The sequence below is a fragment of the Ascidia mentula genome, chromosome 5, assembly GCF_947561715.1.
Source record: "Ascidia mentula chromosome 5, kaAscMent1.1, whole genome shotgun sequence".
Lineage (NCBI taxonomy): Eukaryota > Metazoa > Chordata > Ascidiacea > Phlebobranchia > Ascidiidae > Ascidia > Ascidia mentula.
This window is the reverse complement of record NC_138570.1, coordinates 5,310,760-5,334,700: the sequence shown is the minus strand read 5'-3', so window position 1 is coordinate 5,334,700 and position 23,941 is coordinate 5,310,760. Positions and strand designations below refer to the sequence as shown.

Genomic DNA, 23,941 nt, shown 5'->3' with positions numbered 1-23,941 from the left:
TATTTTCATGACATTGCGAGGGAACAGATTACTGTAATAGTACCTCAACTTCAACGATAACATGCGAGGCGCAGCCATTATCTAACCGCAGTTACAACAATGATAAGATCAAAATGACGCAACTGTTTCCGCGCAAACGGCAAGATCAACAAGGCCGCGTGAACGTGATTTTAAACTTGCTACTGGCTAATACTACCTCTAATTTAAACAAGGTGTTTGTTTTTCTTGTTTTTGTGTTTAGATCTCGTTGCTGACCGCCCTGCCGCGCTTTCACATCGAAACGGGACTGCAGGGCGCGAAATACCGTCAAGGTGTAACGCTTGACGATTTGACAGGTGCGAGTTTTAAGCCCTGCGCTGCAATCATGTGTTATTTGAGGTCGCGCGGTTTTGCCAATTTTTCAACAAACACGTCTTTCAAGTGAATTTATGAAATGTATTTTACAATGTGACGGGTTTTAACACAAGTAATGTATGTTTTTAGAACTGTACGGATCTGAAAATTGGAAATACGAAACAGTGAAATCTTTGTTGGATGTGTGTACGTAAATGTTTTTTACTAGTTTGTAGTAGAAAACATCAAGTTTTGTGTCCAGTACTGGTTGAGTCAAGATGAACTAAATGGATATTTTTATTTCTTCCTGTTGGTTTTTGCAAACGCGTTTTGAGTCCATTTAAAATTGTAACCATTTAGAGCATGTCAAAAGGGTTTGTCAACGAGTAACTTTAGTCGAAAGTACGTTTTTTCCATAACAAGCGAATATTTTATACGCAGCAAGCAACGGAAGTTTTCTATTTGGTCGTTTGCATTCCGGTGTCGCTGACGCCTTGGAAGCCCGAAAAGCATATAAATCCAACGCCAGATGTGCCATGTATGAACACCCCTTTCGACAACTACACGTTCACGCTGACTTTGACCGTAAGGAAATATAGATAACAAGAATCTACTTCAGTAAAACATTAAACTGTCAATAGATCAGCCAAGCCAAATTCTGAAAGATCCATGGACGAACATACTGACGAATGATGACGCGGGCGTTCTCTTGGCCGACATCAAGCGGCATACTCAACCTAGGAAGGATATTCTCCAGGTGTCGCAAGAGTTTACGGATTCAATTTTAACGCCCGGACGAGACAAGAAAAAATACGTGGCTGTGCATTGGAGGTACGACACAGAGGTAAATAAAATTTTATCTGCAAAACCTCAAAAATGACCAATTCATGATAATGTTTTTTGGGATTCGTAGGATTTCCTTCTTTACCTCTGCGCCGACCATGCACTTCAACAAAGGTCATCGGCATGCAGCAACATAAAAAAGGCAATGAATCACACCGCTCTGGCAAGGGCCGTGGCAAATGTGGCGTCAAGTCAAAATGCATCTTCGGTGTATGTCGCGGCACCACCCTCGTTACATGACTTCATGGATTCAGTGAAAACCGTGTTTCGCGCGTTTGCCAAAGAAAACAATCTCCCCATTGATATATTTTCCTCCGACACACTCAAAGAGTTTGTTTTGAAACAGCGGAAGTAAGTGCAATAGCAGGCATTAGTAAGCTTATGTAGTTAAAATATGCCTCGCATACGCCCAACTTGCCCTTATTTAAAAATGTTGCCAAAGATGTGCGTATACGTTGTTGACCCGTCCAAGTCCAGACAAACGGTAAGCAAATGGGATGTAATAAACGATGCCGTCCTTATTGTTTAGAGCTTGCTGGCAGCAGCCTGACCATGTCATCAACGACATCATTTCCGAAGTTGAGCGGGTGTTGTGTAGCGAGAGTAACACTTTCCTGTGGTCGGTTCAAAGCACTTGGACTGCCGAAGCCAGGTTCCGAAGACAGCACATTGTGAAGAAGCAGAACTCCAGTGACAAAAACATTGTCCAGCTCGTTCTGCAACATATGCAAGGATTGGGTGTCCGTAAGAGACGCTTGCACAAGCATACGTAGGATGAAAAGTCTCGCGGGAACCTGTGATTAACTCTTAAGCGACGTTCCCCTAAACAATGAAAACAACTTGATTAATAAACGCCAAAATCGCCTTAGCAAAAGGGCTTCTTCCTCCTCAATAGCACAGCTTGCGCAGGATTGAACAGTTGGTTGTTTTGCAAAAGGTGTTGTTGGTGCTGCAAATTGCGATTACGCTTTGTCATGGGTTTACTCACTACCGGCCTTCTGTTTACCTCGAGGATTATTTCGTGCCTTGAACATTGTCTGTTCACCATTACAGCGTTGGTAACCCAACAACCGTAAATATAAGTTTTCCCGTTTTCCACAACAAAAACAACAGGAATTTTTCAAAACACAAAAAAAGGTTTAGATAATTCATATTTATTGCCTTTTAAAGTTTATTACCATAAGTGGTTAACACAGATGCACACAACTGAAATGAGGATGCTGCGTACCTCAATATATTTGATATTATTCGGTCGCGTTCTCCATCTTATTTTTCAAGTAATTGCTAGTATTTGGAAACACCGCATTAACAACTTGAAATGAAAAGCATATGAAGAAACAAAATATTCGCCGAGCATGGCTTTATGCTTTGCACTGACCATTTTTCAACCAATGAGGCGCGTTCCCTGTGTTTTGTAACAAAATATTCGCTGAACACCTTATTGCCTACGTCGTATACTCACGCGCGCATTTTGAAGCCTGTGATCTTCATGTACAACCTAGTTTGTGTGAAAGAGGTTGCCTTCACATGTTCCTTGTATACAATATTACGAAAACCACGTACAGCTGAGTGAATAAAGGAATTTTGAATTGAAATATACCAACACAATGGCGTGGCCAGGTAAAGTATTAGTTGGTCTTATTCGACAGCAACAAGCGAGCTATTATATTTTGTTTTACAGTGGATATTGCATCAATGGATTGACCATACTCAGCCTTTCTCACATCTGTTGCTTATTCACCTCGACTTGGACACGCGTTTTGAAGTGGTCCAATGAAGCTTTTAACACGTTCAATTAGGGTGGCACATTTTTATATATTTGTGTTGTGCCCTTAGTGCAGCGGTGCACAACCTGCGGCCGTACGGCCGCATGCGGCCGCAGACGCTATTTTTTGCGGCTGTGCTCATTTACATCAAAAAATATGCATTGGCGGCCGTCGTTGCTTCTGAAACTTGTTTTTCCAGCGGTGTCAAGAGTTAAGCTTTTAATTAGGCCCATTTCCATACACATTCGTTCGCTGTAGCGAGTAGTAACTGGTGCAGCCACCGTAACTTTTAAAAAACAGGCGAGACAAAGCGCAACAATACGGATGGTGACGTCTTAAAACATTAATAGCATATCGCTAAATTGTCATGTACGCATGTACAGTTGTCAAAAAGCTAAACAGTGGAATCACTCAGTCATGTCGCTAAAACGCAAAAAGCTGTTAAAACAAGAGTAAAGGGCGTTTAATCCCAAATGGGAAGTGGATTATTTTATGATGGAGACGTGAACCTAGCGTGCAAGAACAAGGCAACCATTAAATACTTTTCGACTCTTCATTACATTGTAATATCCGTAATTTGGCAAATGTAAATAATAAATAGTGCACATTTTTCAGGTATGGAATCATTTCCATTCCTTTCTAATGATGCTCACGTCAACTTGTCGTAATTATCAGGAGTATATCGTTGGTAAAGCAGTATATTAAGGAGCGGCCGTTAGCACACAGTGGTGTGTGTGATGCGGCCGGCAACAGTAAAAAGGTTGTGCACCCCTGCCTTAGTGGGTACATAAACTTTACAAAACCCCTTCAAAGGCTTGTTTTCTCTTAATTGTTTTTACAAAACTTGGTTTTCGCAAGTCAGAGTGACCAAAACATGATTAATTGCAGTCTGGTCTCGCCAACTCGGGTTTGTGATTTAAACGTTTGTGTCGCGCGAGCGTTTACGTATAATACGCGTACCAGCAGCACCGACCTTCAGTAACAATGACGTTGATATCACTTCCTTTTGAGGATGGGCGGCTTCAATCAACATTGAAGAAGATCAAACTGCAGTGGATATGAGCTTTGGTGTTGCAACCAAGTACCTTGATGGGAAGTTGACGATTTGGTTAAATGACGTTTTCCTGCCAACTTTGTTATCATCACGCCCAAGAAATGCACTTCGCCCATCGCATTGAAAAGAACACAAACCAAAAATATATGCAGCAGTCTTCGTGAGACTCTTTGGATTAGCAAAAATTGTTGTTGGTCAAGTTTCTAATTAGTTTACCGAATTGTTTTTGTGACAAAAAAACACACGGTACCTAGGCAATTCCACAAGCCAGGTTTAGGCCCACGAGCGTCTGCAATTACATAACATTCACAAAATGTTGCATGTTTGCAGGATTATTATAATACTCAAATACGCAAAGTATGGCGTATACTTATTTCGTAGCAGCGTTGTTTTTTCTCGTTGGAATGCACAGAAGCGAAGGAAACGTCGTACAAAGTGAGCATTTGAATAAACAGAAATATCTTTTAACTCAAATGTATCTCTGTTAGTCTGTTTCATTCGATTTAGACAGAGTTGTTCTGAAAGGCAGGTTTTTTTTCAGTTTCTTGTTTTGCGAAATTTGCTGCCTTGACCAGTCCACGAACGATTGTTCAATGCCCCCCCAAATGTTCTCTTATCGACAATAACCTTTGTGGAACAGGCACTTACGCAATGGGAAGGATCTGTGCCGCGGCTGTACACGACGCAAAACTCATACGTGAGTTGCAAATAGGAGACACCTCGTTCATGTTGCGAGTACTTTGTTCAATCATGCAACCGGTTCAGTATAAGGCACCGTCTCCTTTTCCTTTTCAGCGACCACAGGAGGGATCGTTACAGTAACTCGGTCGACTCCAGTAAACGGTTATAAAGGGAGTGATCGCTATGGCGTTATTTCTACTTCTTGCTTTGCGTCGACCTACTCATACACGTTCACAGGTATAAATGAAATTATTGATTAAGTTTTTAATTCGTCCAGCAGTGTCATTAATGATTCTGGTTCGCATATTCGTAAATCAGTGCGTTGTAAATGCCCCTTCAATTACTTTGTGTTTGTAGCAAACTCTGCTTCCACCTCTTACTACAGAAGACCGGCTGATGGATCTTGCGGAAACAGTTTAACAAACAGTAAGTGCTGCAAGTTGTTTTATTGTTAACCATTTCGACCAGATTGTTACATTTGCATTTTAACGTGATATTTCAACACAGGTTAAAAACCTGTTTGCCTTTTCAGACGTAGACAATTGTGCGAATACCGGAAGATTTTGTAAGAATGGAGGCACCTGTGTCAACGGCGTCAACAGCTTCACTTGCAAATGCGCACCCGGATTTTCCGGACCCAATTGCAACTACAGTAAGTTGGAGTAATGTCTTGAAACTATTCGGAACAAACACTGTTTTATTGAGCATTTGTTTCACCCCGCGAAGATTTAAATAATTAAAACTATCCTATTCAATTTAATCTGTTAGTCACCGAGGAGACGTTTCGGACACCACTGCGTTCATCATCAGTGCCAAATCAGTAAAACTATCCCATTTTCTAGATATGCTCGACTGTGTACGGTCACCTTGCCAGAACTCAGGCAACTGCACGAAAGTGGCGGGTAATAGTCACTGTGTATGTGTTGGTCGATATGAAGGAGTGTTCTGCGATAATATAAAAAAATCTATGTTTGAAGAAATATAGTGTGTTACATATTACAAAAATGCACAAAACTCTTTTTCACGGTTGTTGATTTTTGTTTATACGATTGGGATGGTTTATTGATCGGTGTTCACAAATATTGCTGTGTTGTATATTGCCGGTAAGTAAATAAATGTTATCATGTTGTTTTGCGTTTTGTTAAAGTGCGTGTGACACGAAAAATTAAAACATGTTAATAATTAAACTAAGAGATTTTCTGAACTTTAAAACATTTTTGGCGAAAATAGTAGCTTGATACGGCGACTGGTTCCTGAGACACAGCTGATCAAAGTGGCATTTTTACTGCTGCGAACGAAATCGTGCGAAAGCGAGATTATTGTTGCGTGACGTCATAGGATTTGGTCGTGCAAGTGCTGGCAGGAAGTCTTATACGTAGGAATAGAAAACATTGTAAAACTGGTTTAGTATAGTATTGCATTAAACAGGGGACAACAAGTGAATAAGTGCAACAAACGGATTTTGATGTTAATTTGAGTCGCAGACAGATGGTAGTTGTTTCGACTTATTATGTCTTATTTAGTTGTGTAATAATAAAACAGTTACTGGGACAGGGTGTTCTTATTGTTACAACATTTATGATCGCTAACGTGATGCATGAACTTTTGACAAGACGACAGAGACAAACCGTCAATTTAGCATTGTCGTTTTGTCCACTAACGGCAAAAGATAAAAGTAGGTTAATTGAATTTTGAGGCTGGCAAAGACCGCCGAGAAAAACCGACCAAATTAGATAATTATGTAACACAACATTGCTATTTTGTCATAGTACCACTTTTTGTCCGACAGTAGTTGCCTGCGAGTTCGCGTCATAAATGATTGCCTTCAGTGTTTAACACAGAGGCACACAACTCAAATGAGGATGCTGCGTACCTCAATATATTTGATATTAAAAGGGTTTGTCAAGGAGTAAATTTAGTCGAAAGTACGTTTTTTTCATAACAAGCGAATATTTTATACGCAGCAAGCAACGGAAGTTTTCTATTTGGTCGTTTGCATTCCGGTGTCGCTGACGCCTTGGAAGCCCGAAAAGCATATAAATCCAACGCCAGATGTGCTATGTATGAACACCCCTTTCGACAACTACACGTTCACGCTGACTTTGACCGTAAGGAAATATAGATAACAAGTATCTACCTCAGTAAAACATTAAACTGTCAATAGACCAGCCAAGCCACATTCTGAAAGATCCATGGACGAACATACTGACGAATGATGACGCGGGCGTTCTCTTGGCCGACATCAAGCGGCATACTCAACCTAAGAAGGATATTCTCCAGGTGTCGCAAGAGTTTATGGATTCAATTTTAACGCCCGGACGAGACAAGAAAAAATACGTGGCTGTGCATTGGAGGTACGACACAGAGGTAAATAGAATTTTATCTGCAAAACCTAAAAAATGACCAATTCATGATAATGTTTTTTGGGATTCGTAGGATTTCCTTCTTTATCTCTGCGCCGACCATGCACTTCAACAAAGGTCATCGGCATGCAGCAACATAAAAAAGGCAATGAATCACACCGCTCTGGCAAGGGCCGTGGCAAATGTGGCGTCAAGTCAAAATGCATCTTCGGTGTATGTCGCGGCACCACCCTCGTTACATGACTTCATGGATTCAGTGAAAACCGTGTTTCGCGCGTTTGCCAAAGAAAACAATCTCCCCATTGATATATTTTCTTCCAACACACTCAAAGAGTTTGTTTTGAAAAAGCGGAAGTAAGTGCAATAGCAGGCATTAGTAAGCTTATGTAGTTAAAATATGCCTCGCATACGCCCAACTTGCCCTTATTTAAAAATGTTGCCAAAGATGTGCGTATATACGTTGTTGACCCGTCCAAGTCCAGACAAACTGTAAGCAAATGGGATGTAATAAACGATGCCGTCCTTATTGTTTAGAGTTTGCCGGCAGCAGCCTGACCATGTCATCAACGACATCATTTCCGAAGTTGAGCGGGTGTTGTGTAGCGAGAGTAACACTTTCCTGTGGTCGGTTCAAAGCACTTGGACTGCCGAAGCCAGGTTCCGAAGACAGCACATTGTGAAGAAGCAGAACTCCAGTGACAAAAACATTGTCCAGCTCGTTCTGCAACATATGCAAGGATTGGGTGTCCGTAAGAGACGCTTGCACAAGCATACGTAGGATGAAAAGTCTCGCGGGAACCTGTGATTAACTCTAAAGCGACGTTCTCCTAAACAATGAAAACAACTTGATTAATCAACGCCAAAATCACCTTAGCAAAAGGGCTTCTTTCTCCTCAATAGCACAGCTTGCGCAGGATTGAACAGTTGGTTGTTTTGCAAAAGGTGTTGTTGGTGCTGCAAATTGCGATTACGCTTTGTCATGGGTTTACTCACTACCGGCCTTCTGTTTACCTCGAGGATTCTTTCGTGCCTTGAACATTGTCTGTTCACCATTACAGCGTTGGTAACCCAACAACCGTAAATATAAGTTTTCCCGTTTTCCACAACAAAAACAACAGGAATTTTTCAAAACACAAAAAAAGGTTTAGATAATTCATATTTATTGCCTTTTAAAGTTTATTACCATAAGTGGTTAACACAGAGGCACACAACTGAAATGAGGATGCTGCGTACCTCAATATATTTGATATTATTCGGTCGCGTTCTCCATCTTATTTTTCAAGTAATTGCTAGTATTTGGAAACACCGCATTAACAACTTGAAATGAAAAGCATATGAAGAAACAAAATATTCGCCGAGCATGGCTTTATGCTTTGCACTGACCATTTTTCAACCAATGACACGCGTTCCCTGTGTTTTGTAACAAAATATTCGCGGAACACCTTATTGCCTACGTCGTATACTCACGCGCGCATTTTGAAGCCTGTGATCTTTATGTACAACCTAGTTTGTGTGAAAGAGGTTGCCATCACGTACAGCTGAGTGAATAAAGGAATTTTGAATTGAAATATACCAACACAATGGCGTGGTCAGGCTCAAGATCAGTTGGTCTTATTCGACAGCAACAAGTGAGCTATTATATTTCGTTTTACAGTGGATATTGCATCAATGGATTGACCAGCCTTTCTCAGATCTGTTGCTTATTCACCTCGACTTGGACACGCGTTTTGAAGAGGTCCAATGAAGCTTTCTACACGTTCAATTAGGGTGGCACATTTTTATATATTTGTGTTGTGCCCTTAGTTTACAAAACCCCTTCAAAGGCTTGTTTTCTCTTAATTGTTTTTACAAAACTTGGTTTTCGCAAGTCAGAATGACCAAAACATGATTAATTGCAGTCTGGTCTCGCCAACTCGGGTTTGTGATTTAAACGTTTGTGTCGCGCGAGCGTTTACGTATAATACGCGTACCAGCAGCACCGACCTTTAGTAACAATGACGTTGATATCACTTCCTTTTGGGGATGGGCGGCTTCAATCAACATTGAAGAAGATCAAACTGCAGTGGATATGAGCTTTGGTGTTGCAACCAAGTACCTTGATGGGAAGTTGACGATTTGGTTAAATGACGTTTCCTGCCAACTTTGTTATCACCACGCCCAAGAAATGCACTTCGCCCATCGCATTGAAAAGAACACAAACCAAAAATATATGCAGCAGTCATCGTGAGACTCTTTGGATTAGTAAAAATTGTTGTTGGTCAAATTCATAATTAGTATACCGACGCGTTTTGTGACAAAAAAAACACATGGTACCCAGGCAAGTCCACAAGCCAGGTGTAAGCCCACTAGCGACGGCAATTACATAACATTCACAAAATGTTGCATGTTTGCAGGATTATTATAATACTCAAATACGCAAAGTATGGCGTATACTTTTTTCGTAGCAGCTTTGTTTTTTCTCGTTGGAATGCAGAGAAGCGAAGGAAACGTCGTACAAAGTGAGCATTTGAATAAACAGAAATATCTTTTAACTCAAATGTAACTCTGTTAGTCTGTTTCATTAGATTTAGACAGAGTTGTTCTGAAAGGCAGGATTTTTTTTCAGTTTCTTGTTTTGCGAAATTTGCTGCCTTGACCAGTCCAAGAACGATTGTTCAATGCCCCCCCAAATGTTCTCTTATCGACAATAACCTTTGTGGAACAGGCACTTACGCAATGGGAAGGATCTGTGCCGCGGCTGTACACGACGCAAAACTCATACGTGAGTTGCAAATAGGAGACACCTCGTTCATGTTGCGAGTACTTTGTTCAATCATGCAACCGGTTCAGTATAAGGCAACGTTTCCTTTTCCTTTTCAGCGACCACAGGAGGGATCGTTACAGTAACTCGGTCGACTCCAATAAACGGTTATAAAGGGAGTGATCGCTATGGCGTTATTTCTACTTCTTGCTTTGCGTCGACCTACTCATACACGTTCACAGGTATAAATGAAATTATTGATTAGGTTTTTAATTCGTCCAGCAGTGTCATTAATGATTCTGGTTCGCATATTCGTAAATCAGTGCGTTGTAAATGCCCCTTCAATTACTTTGTGTTTGTAGCAAACTCTGCTTCCACCTCTTACTACAGAAGACCGGCTGATGGATCTTGCGGAAACAGTTTAACAAACAGTAAGTGCTGCAAGTTGTTTTATTGTTAACCATTTCGACCAGATTGTTACATTTGCATTTTAACGTGATATTTCAACACAGGTTAAAAACCTGTTTGCCTTTTCAGACGTAGACAATTGTGCGAATACCGGAAGATTTTGTAAGAATGGAGGCACCTGCGTCAACGGCGTCAACAGCTTCACTTGCAAATGCGCACCCGGATTTTCCGGACCCAATTGCAACTACAGTAAGTTGGAGTAATGTCTTGAAACTTTTCGGAACAAACACTGTTTTATTGAGCATTTGTTTCACCCCGCGAAGATTTAAATAATTAAAACTATCCTGTTCAATTTAATCTGTTAGTCACCGAGGAGACGTTTCGGACACCACTGCGTTCATCATCAGTGCTAAATAAGTAAAACTATCCCATTTTCTAGATATGCTCGACTGTGTACGGTCACCTTGCCAGAACTCAGGCAACTGCACGAAAGTGGCGGGTAATAGTCACTGTGTATGTGTTGGTCGATATCAAGGAGTGTTCTGCGATAAAATTATGAATCAACTGTAGTGTGTTACATATTACAAAAATGCACAAAAATCTTTTTCACGGTTGTTGATTTTTGTTTATACGATTGGGATGGTTTATTGATCGGTGTTCACAAATATATCGCTGTATTGTATATTGCCGTTTAAGTAAATAAATGTTATCATGTTGTATTGCGTTTTGTTAAAGTGCGTGTGACACGAAAAAATAAAACATGTTAATAATTAAACTAAGAGATTTTCTGAATTTTAAAACATATTTGGCGAAAAAAGTAGCTTGATACGGCGACTGGTTCCTCACACACAGCTGATCACAGTGGCATTTTTACTGCTGCGAACGAAATCGTGCGAAAGCGAGATTATTGTTGCGTGACGTCATAGGATTTGGTCGTGCAAGTGCTGGCAGGAAGTCTTATATGTAGGAATAGAAAACATTGTAAAACTGGTTTAAGATAGTATTGCATTAAACAGGGGACAACAAGTGAATAAGTGCAACAAACGGATTTTGATGTTAATTTGAGCCGCAGACAGATGGTAGTTGTTTCGACTTATTAGGTCTTATTTAGTTGTGTAATAATAAAACAGTTACTGGGACAGGGTGTTCTTATTGTTACAACATTTATGATCGCTAACGTGATACATGAACTTTTGACAACACGACAGAGACAAACCGTCAATTTAGCATTTTCGTTGTGTCCACTCACAGCAAAAGATAAAAGTAGGTTAATTGAATTTTGAGGCTGGCAAAGACCGCCGAGAAAAACCGACCAAATTAGATAATTATGTAACACAACATTGCTATTTTGTCATAGTACCACTTTTTGTCCGACAGTAGTTGCCTGCGAGTTCGCGTCATAAATCATTGCCTTCAGTGTTTAACACAGAGGCACACAACTGAAATGAGGATGCTGCGTACCTCCATATATTTGATATTAAAAGGGTTTGTCAAGGAGTAACTTTAGTCGAAAGTACGTTTTTTTCATAACAAGCGAATATTTTATACGCAGCAAGCAACGGAAGTTTTTTATTTGGTCGTTTGCATTCCGGTGTCGCTGACGCCTTGGAAGCCCGAAAAGCATATAAATCCAACGCCAGATGTGCTATGTATGAACATCCCTTTTGACAACTACACGTTCACCCTGACTTTGACCGTAAGGAAATATAGATAACAAGTATCTACTAAAACATTAAACTGTCAATAGGCCAGCCAAGCCACATTCTGAAAGATCCGTGGACGAACATACTGACGAATGATGACGCGGCGTTCTCTTGGCCGACATCAAACGGCACACTCAACCTAGGAAGGATATTCTCCAGGTGTCGCAAGAGTTTACGGATTCAATTTTAACGCCCGGACGAGACAAGAAAAAATACGTGGCTGTGCATTGGAGGTACGACACAGAGGTAAATAGAATTTTATCTGCATAACCTCAAAAATGACCAATTAATGGTAATGTTTTTGGGGGATTCGTAGGATTTCCTTCTTTACCTCTGCGCCGACCATGCACTTCAACAAAGGTCATCGGCATGCAGCAACATAAAAAAGGCAATGAATCACACCGCTCTGGCAAGGGCCGTGGCAAATGTGGCGTCAAGTCAAAATGCATCTTCGGTGTATGTCGCGGCACCACCCTCGTTACATGACTTCATGGATTCAGTGAAAACCGTGTTTCGCTCGTTTGCCAAAGAAAACAATCTCCCCATTGATATATTTTCCTCCGACACACTCAAAGAGTTTGTTTTGAAAAAGCGGAAGTAAGTGCAATAGCAGACATTAGTAAGCTTATGTAGTTAAAATATGCCTCGCATACGCCCAACTTGCCCTTATTTAAAAATGTTGCCAAAGATGTGCGTATACGTTGTTGACCCGTCCAAGTCCAGACAAACTGTAAGCAAATGGGATGTAATAAACGATGCCGTCCTTATTGTTTAGAGTTTGCCGGCAGCAGCCTGACCATGTCATCAACGACATCATTTCCGAAGTTGAGCGGGTGTTGTGTAGCGAGAGTAACACTTTCCTGTGGTCGGTTCAAAGCACTTGGACTGCCGAAGCCAGGTTCCGAAGACAGCACATTGTGAAGAAGCAGAACTCCAGTGACAAAAACATTGTCCAGCTCGTTCTGCAACATATGCAAGGATTGGGTGTCCGTAAGAGACGCTTGCACAAGCATACGTAGGATGAAAAGTCTCGCGGGAACCTGTGATTAACTCTTAAGCGACGTTCCCCTAAACAATGAAAACAACTTGATTAATAAACGCCAAAATCACCTTAGCAAAAGGGCTTCTTCCTCCTCAATAGCACAGCTTGCGCATGATTGAACAGTTGGTTGTTTTGCAAAGGTGTTGTTGGTGCTGCAAATTGCGATTACGCTTTGTCATGGGTTTACTCACTACCGGCCTTCTGTTTACCTCGAGGATTCTTTCGTGCCTTGAACATTGTCTGTTCACCATTACAGCGTTGGTAACCCAACAACCGTAAATATAAGTTTTCCCGTTTTCCACAACAAAAACAACAGGAATTTTTCAAAACACAAAAAAAGGTTTAGATAATTCATATTTATTGCCTTTTAAAGTTTATTACCATAAGTGGTTAACACAGATGCACACAACTGAAGTGAGGATGCTGCGTACCTCAATATATTTGATATTATTCGGTCGCGTTCTCCATCTTATTTTTCAAGTAATTGCTAGTATTCGGAAACACCGCATTAACAACTTGGAATGAAAAGCATATGAAGAAACAAAATATTCGCCGAGCACGGCTTTATGCTTTGCACTGACCATTTTTCAACCAATGACACGCGTTCCCTGTGTTTTGTAACAAAATATTCGCGGAACACCTTATTGCCTACGTCGTATACTCACGCGCGCATTTTGAAGCCTGTGATCTTTATGTACAACCTAGTTTGTGTGAAAGAGGTTGCCTTCACATGTTCATTGTATACAATATTACGAAAACCACGTACAGCTGAGTGAATAAGGGAATTTTGAATTGAAATATACCAACACAATGGCGTGGCCAGGTAAAGTATTAGTTGGTCTTATTCGACAGCAACAAGCGAGCTATTATATTTTGTTTTACAGTGGATATTGCATCAATGGATTGACCATACTCAGCCTTTCTCACATCTGTTGCTTATTCACCTCGACTTGGACACGCATTTTGAAGTGGTCCAATGAAGCTTTTAACACGTTCAATTAGGGTGGCACTTTTTTATATATTTGTGTTGTGCCCTTAGTGGGTACATAAACTTTACAAAACCCCTTCAAAGGCTTGTTTTCTCTTAATTGTTTTTACAAAACTTGGTTTTCGCAAGTCAGAGTGACCAAAACATGATTAATTGCAGTCTGGTCTCGCCAACTCGGATTTGTGATTTAAACGTTTGTGTCGCGCGAGCGTTTACGTATAATACGCGTACCAGCAGCACCGACCTTCAGTAACAATGACGTTGATATCACTTCCTTTTGAGGATGGGCGGCTTCAATCAACATTGAAGCACATCAAACTGCAGTGGATATGAGCTTTGGTGTTGCAACCAAGTACCTTGATGGGAAGTTGACGATTTGGTTAAATGACGTTTTCCTGCCAACTCTGTTATCATCACGCCCAAGAAATGCACTTCGCCCATCGCATTGAAAAGAACACAAACCAAAAATATATGCAGCAGTCTTCGTGAGACTCTTTGGATTAGCAAAAATTGTTGTTGATCAAGTTTCTAATTAGTTTACCGAATTGTTTTTGTGACAAAAAAAACACACGGTACCTAGGCAATTCCACAAGCCAGGTTTAGGCCCACGAGCGACTGCAATTACATAACATTCACAAAATGTTGCATGTTTGCAGGATTATTATAATACTCAAATACGCAAAGTATGGCGTATACTTATTTCGTAGCAGCGTTGTTTTTTCTCGTTGGAATGCACAGAAGCGAAGGAAACGTCGTACAAAGTGAGCATTTGAATAAACAGAAATATCTTTTAACTCAAATGTAACTCTGTTAGTCTGTTTCATTCGATTTAGACAGAGTTGTTCTGAAAGGCAGGTTTTTTTTCAGTTTCTTGTTTTGCGAAATTTGCTGCCTTGACCAGTCCACGAACGATTGTTCAATGCCCCCCCAAATGTTCTCTTATCGACAACAACCTTTGTGGAACAGGCACTTACGCAATGGGAAGGATCTGTGCCGCGGCTGTACACGACGCAAAACTCATACGTGAGTTGCAAATAGGAGACACCTCGTTCATGTTGCGAGTACTTTGTTCAATCATGCAACCGGTTCAGTATAAGGCACCGTCTCCTTTTCCTTTTCAGCGACCACAGGAGGGATCGTTACAGTAACTCGGTCGACTCCAGTAAACGGTTATAAAGGGAGTGATCGCTATGGCGTTATTTCTACTTCTTGCTTTGCGTCGACCTACTCATACACGTTCACAGGTATAAATGAAATTATTGATTAAGTTTTTAATTCGTCGAGCAGTGTCATTAATGATTCTGGTTCGCATATTCGTAAATCAGTGCGTTGTAAATGCCCCTTCAATTACTTTGTGTTTGTAGAAAACTCTGCTTCCACCTCTTACTACAGAAGACCGGCTGATGGATCTTGCGGAAACAGTTTAACAAACAGTAAGTGCTGCAAGTTGTTTTATTGTTAACCATTTCGACCAGATTGTTACATTTGCATTTTAACGTGATATTTCAACACAGGTTAAAAACCTGTTTGCCTTTTCAGACGTAGACAATTGTGCGAATACCGGAAGATTTTGTAAGAATGGAGGCACCTGCGTCAACGGCGTCAACAGCTTCACTTGCAAATGCGCACCCGGATTTTCCGGACCCAATTGCAACTACAGTAAGTTGGAGTAATGTCTTGAAACTTTTCGGAACAAACACTGTTTTATTGAGCATTTGTTTCACCCCGCGAAGATTTAAATAATTAAAACTATCCTATTCAATTTAATCTGTTAGTCACCGAGGAGACGTTTCGGACACCACTGCGTTCATCATCAGTGCTAACCAAGTAAAACTATCCCATTTTCTAGATATGCTCGACTGTGTACGGTCACCTTGCCAGAACTCAGGCAACTGCACGAAAGTGGCGGGTAATAGTCACTGTGTATGTGTTGGTCGATATGAAGGAGTGTTCTGCGATAATATAATAAAATCTATGTTTGAAGAAATATAGTGTGTTACATATTACAAAAATGCACAAAACTCTTTTTCACGGTTGTTGATTTTTGTTTATACGATTGGGATGGTTTATTGATCGGTGTTCACAAATATTGCTGTATTGTATATTGCCGTTTAAGTAAATAAATGTTATCATGTTGTATTGCGTTTTGTTAAAGTGCGTGTGACACGAAAAAATAAAACATTTAATAATTAAACTAAGAGATTTTCTGAACTTTAAAACATTTTTGGCGAAAAAAGTAGCTTGATACGGCGACTGGTTCCTGAGACACAGCTGATCAAAGTGGCATTTTTACTGCTGCGAACGAAATCGTGCGAAAGCGAGATTATTGTTGCGTGACGTCATAGGATTTGGTCGTGCAAGTGCTAGCAGGAAGTCTTATACGTAGGAATAGAAAACATTGTGAAACTGGTTTAGTATAGTATTGCATTAAACAGGGGACAACAAGTGAATAAGTGCAACAAACGGATTTTGATGTTAATTTGAGCCGCAGACAGATGGTAGTTGTTTCGACTTATTATATCTTATTTAGTTGTGTTATAATAAAACAGCTACTGGGACATGGTGTTTTTATTGTTACAACATTTATGATCGCTAACGTGATACATGAACTTTTGACAACACGACAGAGACAAACCGTCAATTTAGCATTTTCGTTTTGTCCACTCACAGCAAAAGATAAAAGTAGGTTAATTGAATTTTGAGGCTGGCAAAGACCGCAGAGAAAAACCGACCAAATTAGATAATTATGTAACACAACATTGCTATTTTGTCATAGTACCACTTTTAATCCGACAGTAGTTGCCTGCGAATTCGCGTCATAAATGATTGCCTTCAGTGTTTAACACAGAGGCACACAACTGAAATGAGGATGCTGCGTACCTCCTTATATTTGATATTAAAAGGGTTTGTCAACGAGTAACTTTAGTCGAAAGTACGTTTTTCCCTAACAGGCGAATATTTTATACGCAGCGAGCAACGGAAGTTTTCTATTTGGTCGTTTGCATTCCGGTGTCGCTGACGCCTTGGAAGCCCAAAAACCACATAAATCCAACGCCAGATGTGCTTTCGACAACTACACGTTCACCCTGACTTTGACCGTAAGGAAATATAGATAACAAGTATCTACTAAAACATTAAACTGTCAATAGGCCAGCCAAGCCACATTCTGAAAGATCCGTGGACGAACATACTGACGAATGATGACGCGGGCGTTCTCTTGGCCGACATCAAGCGGCATACTCAACCTAGGAAGGATATTCTCCAGGTGTCGCAAGAGTTTACGGATTCAATTTTAACGCCCGGACGAGACAAGAAAAAATACGTGGCTGTGCATTGGAGGTACGACACAGAGGTAAATAGAATTTTATCTGCAAATCCTAAAAAATGACCAATTCATGATAATGTTTTTTGGGGATTTGTAGGATTTCCTTCTTTATCTCTGCGCCGACCATGCACTTCAACAAAGGTCATCGGCATGCAGCAACATAAAAAAGGCAATGAATCACACCGCTCTGGCAAGGGCCGTGGCAAATGTGGCGTCAAGTCAAAATGCATCTTCGGTGTATGTCGCGGCACCACCCTCGTTACATGACTTCATGGATTCAGTGAAAACCGTGTTTCGCTCGTTTGCCAAAGAAAACAATCTCCCCATTGATATATTTTCCTCCGACACACTCAAAGAGTTTGTTTTGAAAAAGCGGAAGTAAGTGCAATAGCAGACATTAGTAAGCTTATGTAGTTAAAATATGCCTCGCATACGCCCAACTTGCCCTTATTTAAAAATGTTGCCAAAGATGTGCGTATACGTTGTTGACCCGCCCAAGTCCCGACAAACTGTAAGCAAATGGGATGTAATAAACGATGCCGTCCTTATTCTTCAGAGTTTGCCGGCGGCAGCCTGAATATGTCATCAACGACATCATTTCCGAAGTTGAGCGGGTGTTGTGTAGCGAGAGTAACACTTTCCTGTGGTCGGTTCAAAGCACTTGGACTGCCGAAACCAGGTTCCGAAGACAACACATTGTGAAGAAGCAGAACTCCAGTGACAAAAACATTGTCCAGCTCGTTCTGCAAGAAATGCAAGGATTGGGTTTCTGCAAGAGACACTTGCACAAGCATACGTAGGATGAAAAGTCTCGCGGGAACCGGTGATTAACTCTGAAGCGACGTTCCCCTAAACAATGAAAACAACCCTAATCTCTAAAGTGGACAGAGATAAACGCCAAAACAGCCTAAAGCAAAACATCCCCCCCGTACAGCGCGGAAGTAGGACGGCTTCTTCCCCCTCGATAGCACCGCTTGCGCAGGATTGAACAGTTGGTTGTTTTGCACAAGGTGTTGTTGATAAATGGTTTGTTGGTGCTGCAAATTGCAATTACGCGTTGCCATGGGTTTAGTCACTACCGACCTCCTGTTTACCCTGGGGTTTTTTCGTGCCTTGAATGTTGTCTGTTACTCATTTACAGCGTTGGTCATTCACGTCTTTGCAACCCAACAACCGTCAAAAAAGTTTTCCCGTTGAATACAATAGGTGGTTCAAAAGTAATGAAACAGCAGGAATATTTCAAAATACATAAAAAGGTTTAGATAATTCATATTTATTGCCTTCAGTGTTTAACACAGAGGCACACAACTGAAATGAGGATGCTGCGTACCTCAATATATTTGATATTATTCGGTCGCGTTCTCCATCTTATTTTTTAAGTAATTTCTAGTATTTTGAAAACATTGCATTAACAACTTGAAATGAACAGCATATAAGTAACAAATCATTCGCTGAAAATAGCTTTATGCTTTGCACTGGCCATTTTTCAACCAATGGCTCGCATGCCCCGTGTTGTGTAACAAAATATTCGCTGAACACCTTATTGCCTACGTCGTATACTCACGCGCGCATTTTGAAGCCTGTGATCTTTATATACAACCTAGTTTGACAATGTGAAAGAGGTTGCCATCACGTACAGCTGAGTGAATAAAGGGATTTTGAATGGAAATATAACAACACAATGGCGTGGCCAGGCTCAAGATCACTTGGTCTTTTTCGACAGTTTGCAACAAGCGAGCTATTATATTTTGTTTTTCAAAGTGGATATTGCATCAATGGATTGACCAATATCTCAGCCTTTCTCCGAACTGTTACTTATTCACCTCGACTTGGACACGTGTTTGGAAGTGGTCCAATGAACCTTTCTACACGTTCAATTAGGGTGGCACATTTTTAAATATGTGTGTTGTGCCCTTAGTTGGTACATAAACTTTACAAAACCCCTTCAAAGGCTTGTTTTCTCTTAATTGTTTTTACAAAACTTGGTTTTCGCAAGTCAGAATGACCAAAACATGATTAATTTGAGTGCAATCTGGACTTGCCAACGCGGGTTTGTGATTTAAACGTTTGTGTCGCGCGAACGTTTACGTATAATGCGTACCAGCACCGACCTTCAGTAGAATGACGTTGATATCACTTCCTTTTGTGGATGGGCGGCTTCAATCAACATTGAAGAACATACTAAAACTACAGTGGATATGCAACCTATCTTTGTAACCAAGTACCTTGATGGAAGTTGATGATTTTGTTAAATGACGTTTTCCTGCCAACTGTGTTATCATCACGTACAAAGGGGGGAAACGATAAATTGACACAAGAAAGAAATGCACTTCGCCCATCGCATTGAAAAGAACACAAACCAAAAATATATGCAGCAGTCATCGTGAGAGTCTTTGGATTAGCAATGTTGGTCAAGTTTCTAATTAGTTTACCGACGCGTTTTGTGACAAAAAAAAACACATGGCACCTAGGCAATTCCACGAGCGACAGCAATTACGAAACAATCATGAAATGTTGCATGTTTGCAGGAATAATATAACACTGAAATACGCAAAGTATGGCGTATACTTATTTCGTAGCAGCGTTAATTTTTCTCGTTGGAATGCACAGAAGCGAAGGAAACGTCGTGCAAAGTGAGCATTTAAACAAACATAAATATATGTGCAAAAAAGCCATAATAATTGAGAGCTGCAGACAGGCTGTACACGCACTGTTTCGACCTGTGAGGAGCCAGAAGCACGGTGCCACAGTCAACAGCTGCACTGATGACACTTCACAGGTCAAAACAGTGCGTGTACACCCTGTCTGCAGCTCTCAACAGAAATATCTTTTATCCACAAATGTAATTCTGTTGGTCTGTTCCATCCCAATCAAATTTAGACAGCGTTGTTTGAAGGCCAGATTATTTTTTTCAGTTTCTTGTTTGGCGAAGTTTTCTGCCTTAACCAGTCCACGAACGATTGTTCAATGCCCCCCCAAATGTTCTCTTATCGACAATAACCTTTGTGGAACAGGCACTTATGCAATGGGAAGGATCTGTGCCGCGGCTGTACACGACGCAAAACTCATACGTGAGTTGCAAATAGGAGTAGCCTCGTTCATGATGCGAGTACTTTGTTCAATCATGCAACCGGTTCAGTATAAGGCAACGTTTCCTTTTCCTTTTCAGCGACCACAGGAGGGATCGTTACAGTAACTCGGTCGACTCCAATAAACGGTTATACAGGGAGTGATCACTATGGCGTATTTTCTACTTCTTGCTTTGCGTCGACCTACTCATACACGTTCACAGGTATAAGTGAAATTATTGATTACGTTTTTAATTCGTCCAGCAGTGTCAATAATGATTCTGGTTCGCATATTCGTAAATCAGTGCGTTGTAAATGCCCCTTTAATTACTTTGTGTTTGTAGCAAACTCTGCTTCTACGTCTTACTACAGAAGACCGGCTGATGGATCTTGTGGAAACAGTTTAACAAACAGTAAGTGTTACAAGTTGTTTTGTTGTTAACCACTTCCACCAAATTGTTACATTTGCATTTTACGTGATATTTCAAGACAGGTTAAAAACCTGTTTGCCTTTTCAGACGTGGACAATTGTGCGAATACCGGAAGATTTTGTAAGAATGGAGGCACCTGCGTCAACGGCGTCAACAGCTTCACTTGCGCATGTGCACCCGGATTTTCCGGACCCAATTGCATTTACAGTAAGTTGGAGTAATGTCTTCAAACTTTTTGGAACAAACACTCTTTTATTGAGCATTTTTTTTACCCTTCGTAGATTCTATTAATTAAAACTATCCTATATGAGTTAATCTGTTAGTCCGAGAAGACGTTTCGGGCACCACTGCGTTCATCATCAGTGCCAAATAAGGAAAACTATCCCATTTATCCCATTTTTCAATTTACCCCATTTGTCACATTTATCCCTTTTATCCCATTCTAGATATGCTCGACTGTGTTCGGTCACCTTGCCAGAACTCAGGCAACTGCACGAAAGTGGCCGGTAATAGGTACTGTGTATGTGTTGGTCAATATGGAGGAGTGTTCTGCGATACACGTAAGATTTTTTTTACAACAATCTAGAACGTTTACATATGAGGTACAGTTTATGACAAACTCTAGTGCGCGCCGATAATACGCGATTTATTTAAAAGTACACAATTATTACCAATTGCAATGTGCAAGTGCTGCATATATGTATTATTATCGATATCTAAAGTATTATTGTTATGGCTTACCTGGTTCGTCGTTCTATCTGCAGCCGTGTCTCAGTGTTACTCTGGAGTTTTCAACTCATCAATTGTAGCGAACTCCCAGATGACTGCGTCTTCTGATAATGGAGTATCTTGGGAGGCCTTCCGTGCTCGATTGGGCAATGTCCAGTGCTGGATAAGCGGAGGTATACAAAGAAGTTGTAATGTATAAAACCATATGGCATATACGGTGCAGCACATTTTTTAAACCAACCACATTTGTGTTCACAATATACGAATTTAACCATAAGATGGGCTTTTACTCAGCTACACATGTCAGATTACAGTTACATGATAAAGAGTATGTCAGTCACAAAGATGCTGCATGTTATGAGTAACGTGAAGGTAACAGGAAAACGCGTCTTTCTTGTACAGCTGTCAAAATTGGTTCATGGATCCAAGTCGATTTCCTTAAACCGTTAAGAATAAGCGGCGTTATCACAAGGGGAAGACCGGGCATTGGCCAGTGGGTTACAAAGTACAAGATATCGTATGGCAATGTGAAGAACAACCTTGTGTTCATCAAGGATGCGTCCGGAGCTGACAAGGTGAAATATAGCACACCACTATTTAGCAGTATGGAACGTTTTATTTCCTAAATCATCTTCTTTTCTCGCAAAAGGTTTTCAATGGAAACACCGATAGTCGAAGCGATGTTGTCAATCATTTTGGAACCCGATACTACGCGCGCTACTGGCGTCTTACTGTTGTAAATTATTCTAGTCAAGTGGCCTTGCAGTTGGAATATATTACTTGTTAACAAACACTATTTAGTGTCTTACATATTACAAAAATGCTCAAAAAGCTTTTTAAAAGTGATTGATTTTTGTAAATACAATTGGGATAGTTTATTGATCGATGTACACAAATATCGCTGTGTTGTATATTGCCAGTAAGTAAATAAATGTTATCATGTCGTGTTTGAGTTTTGTTAAAGGTTATTTAGCTTTTCATTCCGTGGCTGCCGTCAAGTTGTCGTAAAACAGCAGAGACGAAACTTTTTTCACCCAATCAGCAGTGGCTTATTTTGGTGTCAACCAGAATAATTCGAATTCTCACACGAACTATAGCAAAATGTCGGTAATTCTAATTCTACAAATATGATGTTTCTGTTGCTATAATGTTTCAGGCATACTGTATTTTAATAGTCTGTTTTTTGGCACAATAAAACGTATTTTCCTGCTTGGGTTAGTGCGTGACTTACTTTAGTTCGTATTATAAGAATTAGTGAACTTGATTACCGACCGTGACAAGAACAACAGAAATATTGCAAATACTTTTTACATGTCGACTTTTAAGGGCACATCTGATTGTTAAACTTTTGTTGAAACTTCCTTTTTTCTCCCTGCCGCATCGTAGTCATAACCAGAAGGCAGTGAGTTAAATCCCATCTAACAAAAATACAGCTAAACAAAACATGTAAAATAGGTGCACATTTACGCAAGGATTTTACATATCAACCGTCCCATCAAGAGGTATCCATATGCATTACAATGTTAATCAGTTGTTAGCAAGCACAAGTTTGCTAATCGATACTTGAAACCTTGCAGGGCCTCGAGGCTGCTGGATAAGTATTGAAAGAAACTGTGGTATTTAAAAAAAAAGTTTTTTGTAAGCTTATTGGCTGAAGGAGCGAGGATAATTTGAACTATGTGGACCGACAAAGCCAGCATAACGCAGAGCCAGCATTGTTGACGCCCATTACAATATCAGGATCGGTGTTGTTTTTACTACATGGCTTCTCATGTGAATAGCACCAGGAATTGTCAAACCGTGCTTAACGAAAATCACCTATTGCATAGTGCGAAGTTTATATGCAATGCGTGATTTGACGTTGTCGGTTAAGCAGAACGACTGCAAAAATTAGTGATGCCCTTGTGGAGAGTAATGACGTAAAAGTGATTGCTGAAGGCTCTATGTTCTTAGTGTAATAAATGTGAACATTATTTGAGGGCGTATTTTGTGCTTGGAGCGAGACGGTCGTGGCAATCACATGATGGTACAGAAATATAATATTTTTTTGTTGCGAGATGTAAATTATCTTTGTTTAAATTACTCTGCTGCGAGTGCCCAAAGCGATCATCACACAAGTTTAAGAAAGCGACCTGATGAACGCCTGCACAATATTCAAACAAAGCCCACATCAATTTTAAGCTGATAATATTGGATCCGAACCCAACAAAAATATTGCTGATGTAAACAGTGAAAGGTTCAGGACTAGAAAAGATTTTTGTCCCGCACGTACAACAAAAACAAAGGCCAGTATCCAAACGCCTATAACCTCATTTAATTCCTTCCACAGAATGCAATTTCTTAACGAAGCAGGGTGTCGCAAGTCCTGTTGATAAATTCGACGCTTCCCGTTCAACGTGCAAGATTTTCGGGCTTTGTTGATATTTGGCAGCAACATCCTTATTTAACCCAGAGCGCGCACGGACGT

At 40.5% G+C, this 23,941-nt stretch overlaps 5 protein-coding genes across 5 annotated transcripts; all 5 read left to right on the top strand.

The window, feature by feature from the left end:
* The first annotated feature begins 808 nt into the window (after positions 1–808).
* On the top strand, positions 809–2,159 carry LOC145903714 (uncharacterized). The gene is made up of 4 exons (XM_082991843.1): positions 809–918; positions 975–1,177; positions 1,247–1,527; positions 1,706–2,159. The coding sequence occupies exons 1-4, from the start codon at positions 870–872 to the stop codon at positions 1,947–1,949; spliced, it is 777 nt and encodes a 258-aa protein (XP_082847969.1). The 5' UTR covers positions 809–869; the 3' UTR covers positions 1,950–2,159.
* Positions 2,160–4,324: 2,165 nt separating this feature from the next.
* Positions 4,325–5,806, top strand: LOC145903740 (uncharacterized). The gene is made up of 6 exons (XM_082991868.1): positions 4,325–4,431; positions 4,538–4,693; positions 4,792–4,914; positions 5,035–5,103; positions 5,210–5,329; positions 5,520–5,806. Exons 1-6 carry the CDS (start codon positions 4,356–4,358, stop codon positions 5,660–5,662), a joined length of 687 nt encoding a protein of 228 aa, XP_082847994.1. The 5' UTR covers positions 4,325–4,355; the 3' UTR covers positions 5,663–5,806.
* Positions 5,807–9,292: 3,486 nt separating this feature from the next.
* LOC145902710 (EGF-like repeat and discoidin I-like domain-containing protein 3) lies at positions 9,293–22,535 on the top strand. The gene is made up of 10 exons (XM_082990793.1): positions 9,293–9,349; positions 19,775–19,879; positions 20,162–20,317; positions 20,416–20,538; positions 20,659–20,727; positions 20,833–20,952; positions 21,192–21,305; positions 21,510–21,647; positions 21,877–22,049; positions 22,124–22,535. Exons 2-10 carry the CDS (start codon positions 19,804–19,806, stop codon positions 22,259–22,261), a joined length of 1,107 nt encoding a protein of 368 aa, XP_082846919.1. The 5' UTR covers positions 9,293–9,349; positions 19,775–19,803; the 3' UTR covers positions 22,262–22,535.
* LOC145902712 (uncharacterized) lies at positions 9,344–10,921 on the top strand. Its single transcript, XM_082990796.1, has 6 exons — positions 9,344–9,538; positions 9,646–9,801; positions 9,900–10,022; positions 10,143–10,211; positions 10,318–10,437; positions 10,628–10,921. The coding sequence occupies exons 1-6, from the start codon at positions 9,463–9,465 to the stop codon at positions 10,756–10,758; spliced, it is 675 nt and encodes a 224-aa protein (XP_082846922.1). The 5' UTR covers positions 9,344–9,462; the 3' UTR covers positions 10,759–10,921.
* Positions 14,577–16,008, top strand: LOC145902711 (uncharacterized). Its single transcript, XM_082990795.1, has 6 exons — positions 14,577–14,682; positions 14,789–14,944; positions 15,043–15,165; positions 15,286–15,354; positions 15,461–15,580; positions 15,771–16,008. The coding sequence occupies exons 1-6, from the start codon at positions 14,607–14,609 to the stop codon at positions 15,911–15,913; spliced, it is 687 nt and encodes a 228-aa protein (XP_082846921.1). The 5' UTR covers positions 14,577–14,606; the 3' UTR covers positions 15,914–16,008.
* Positions 22,536–23,941: the final 1,406 nt, after the last annotated feature.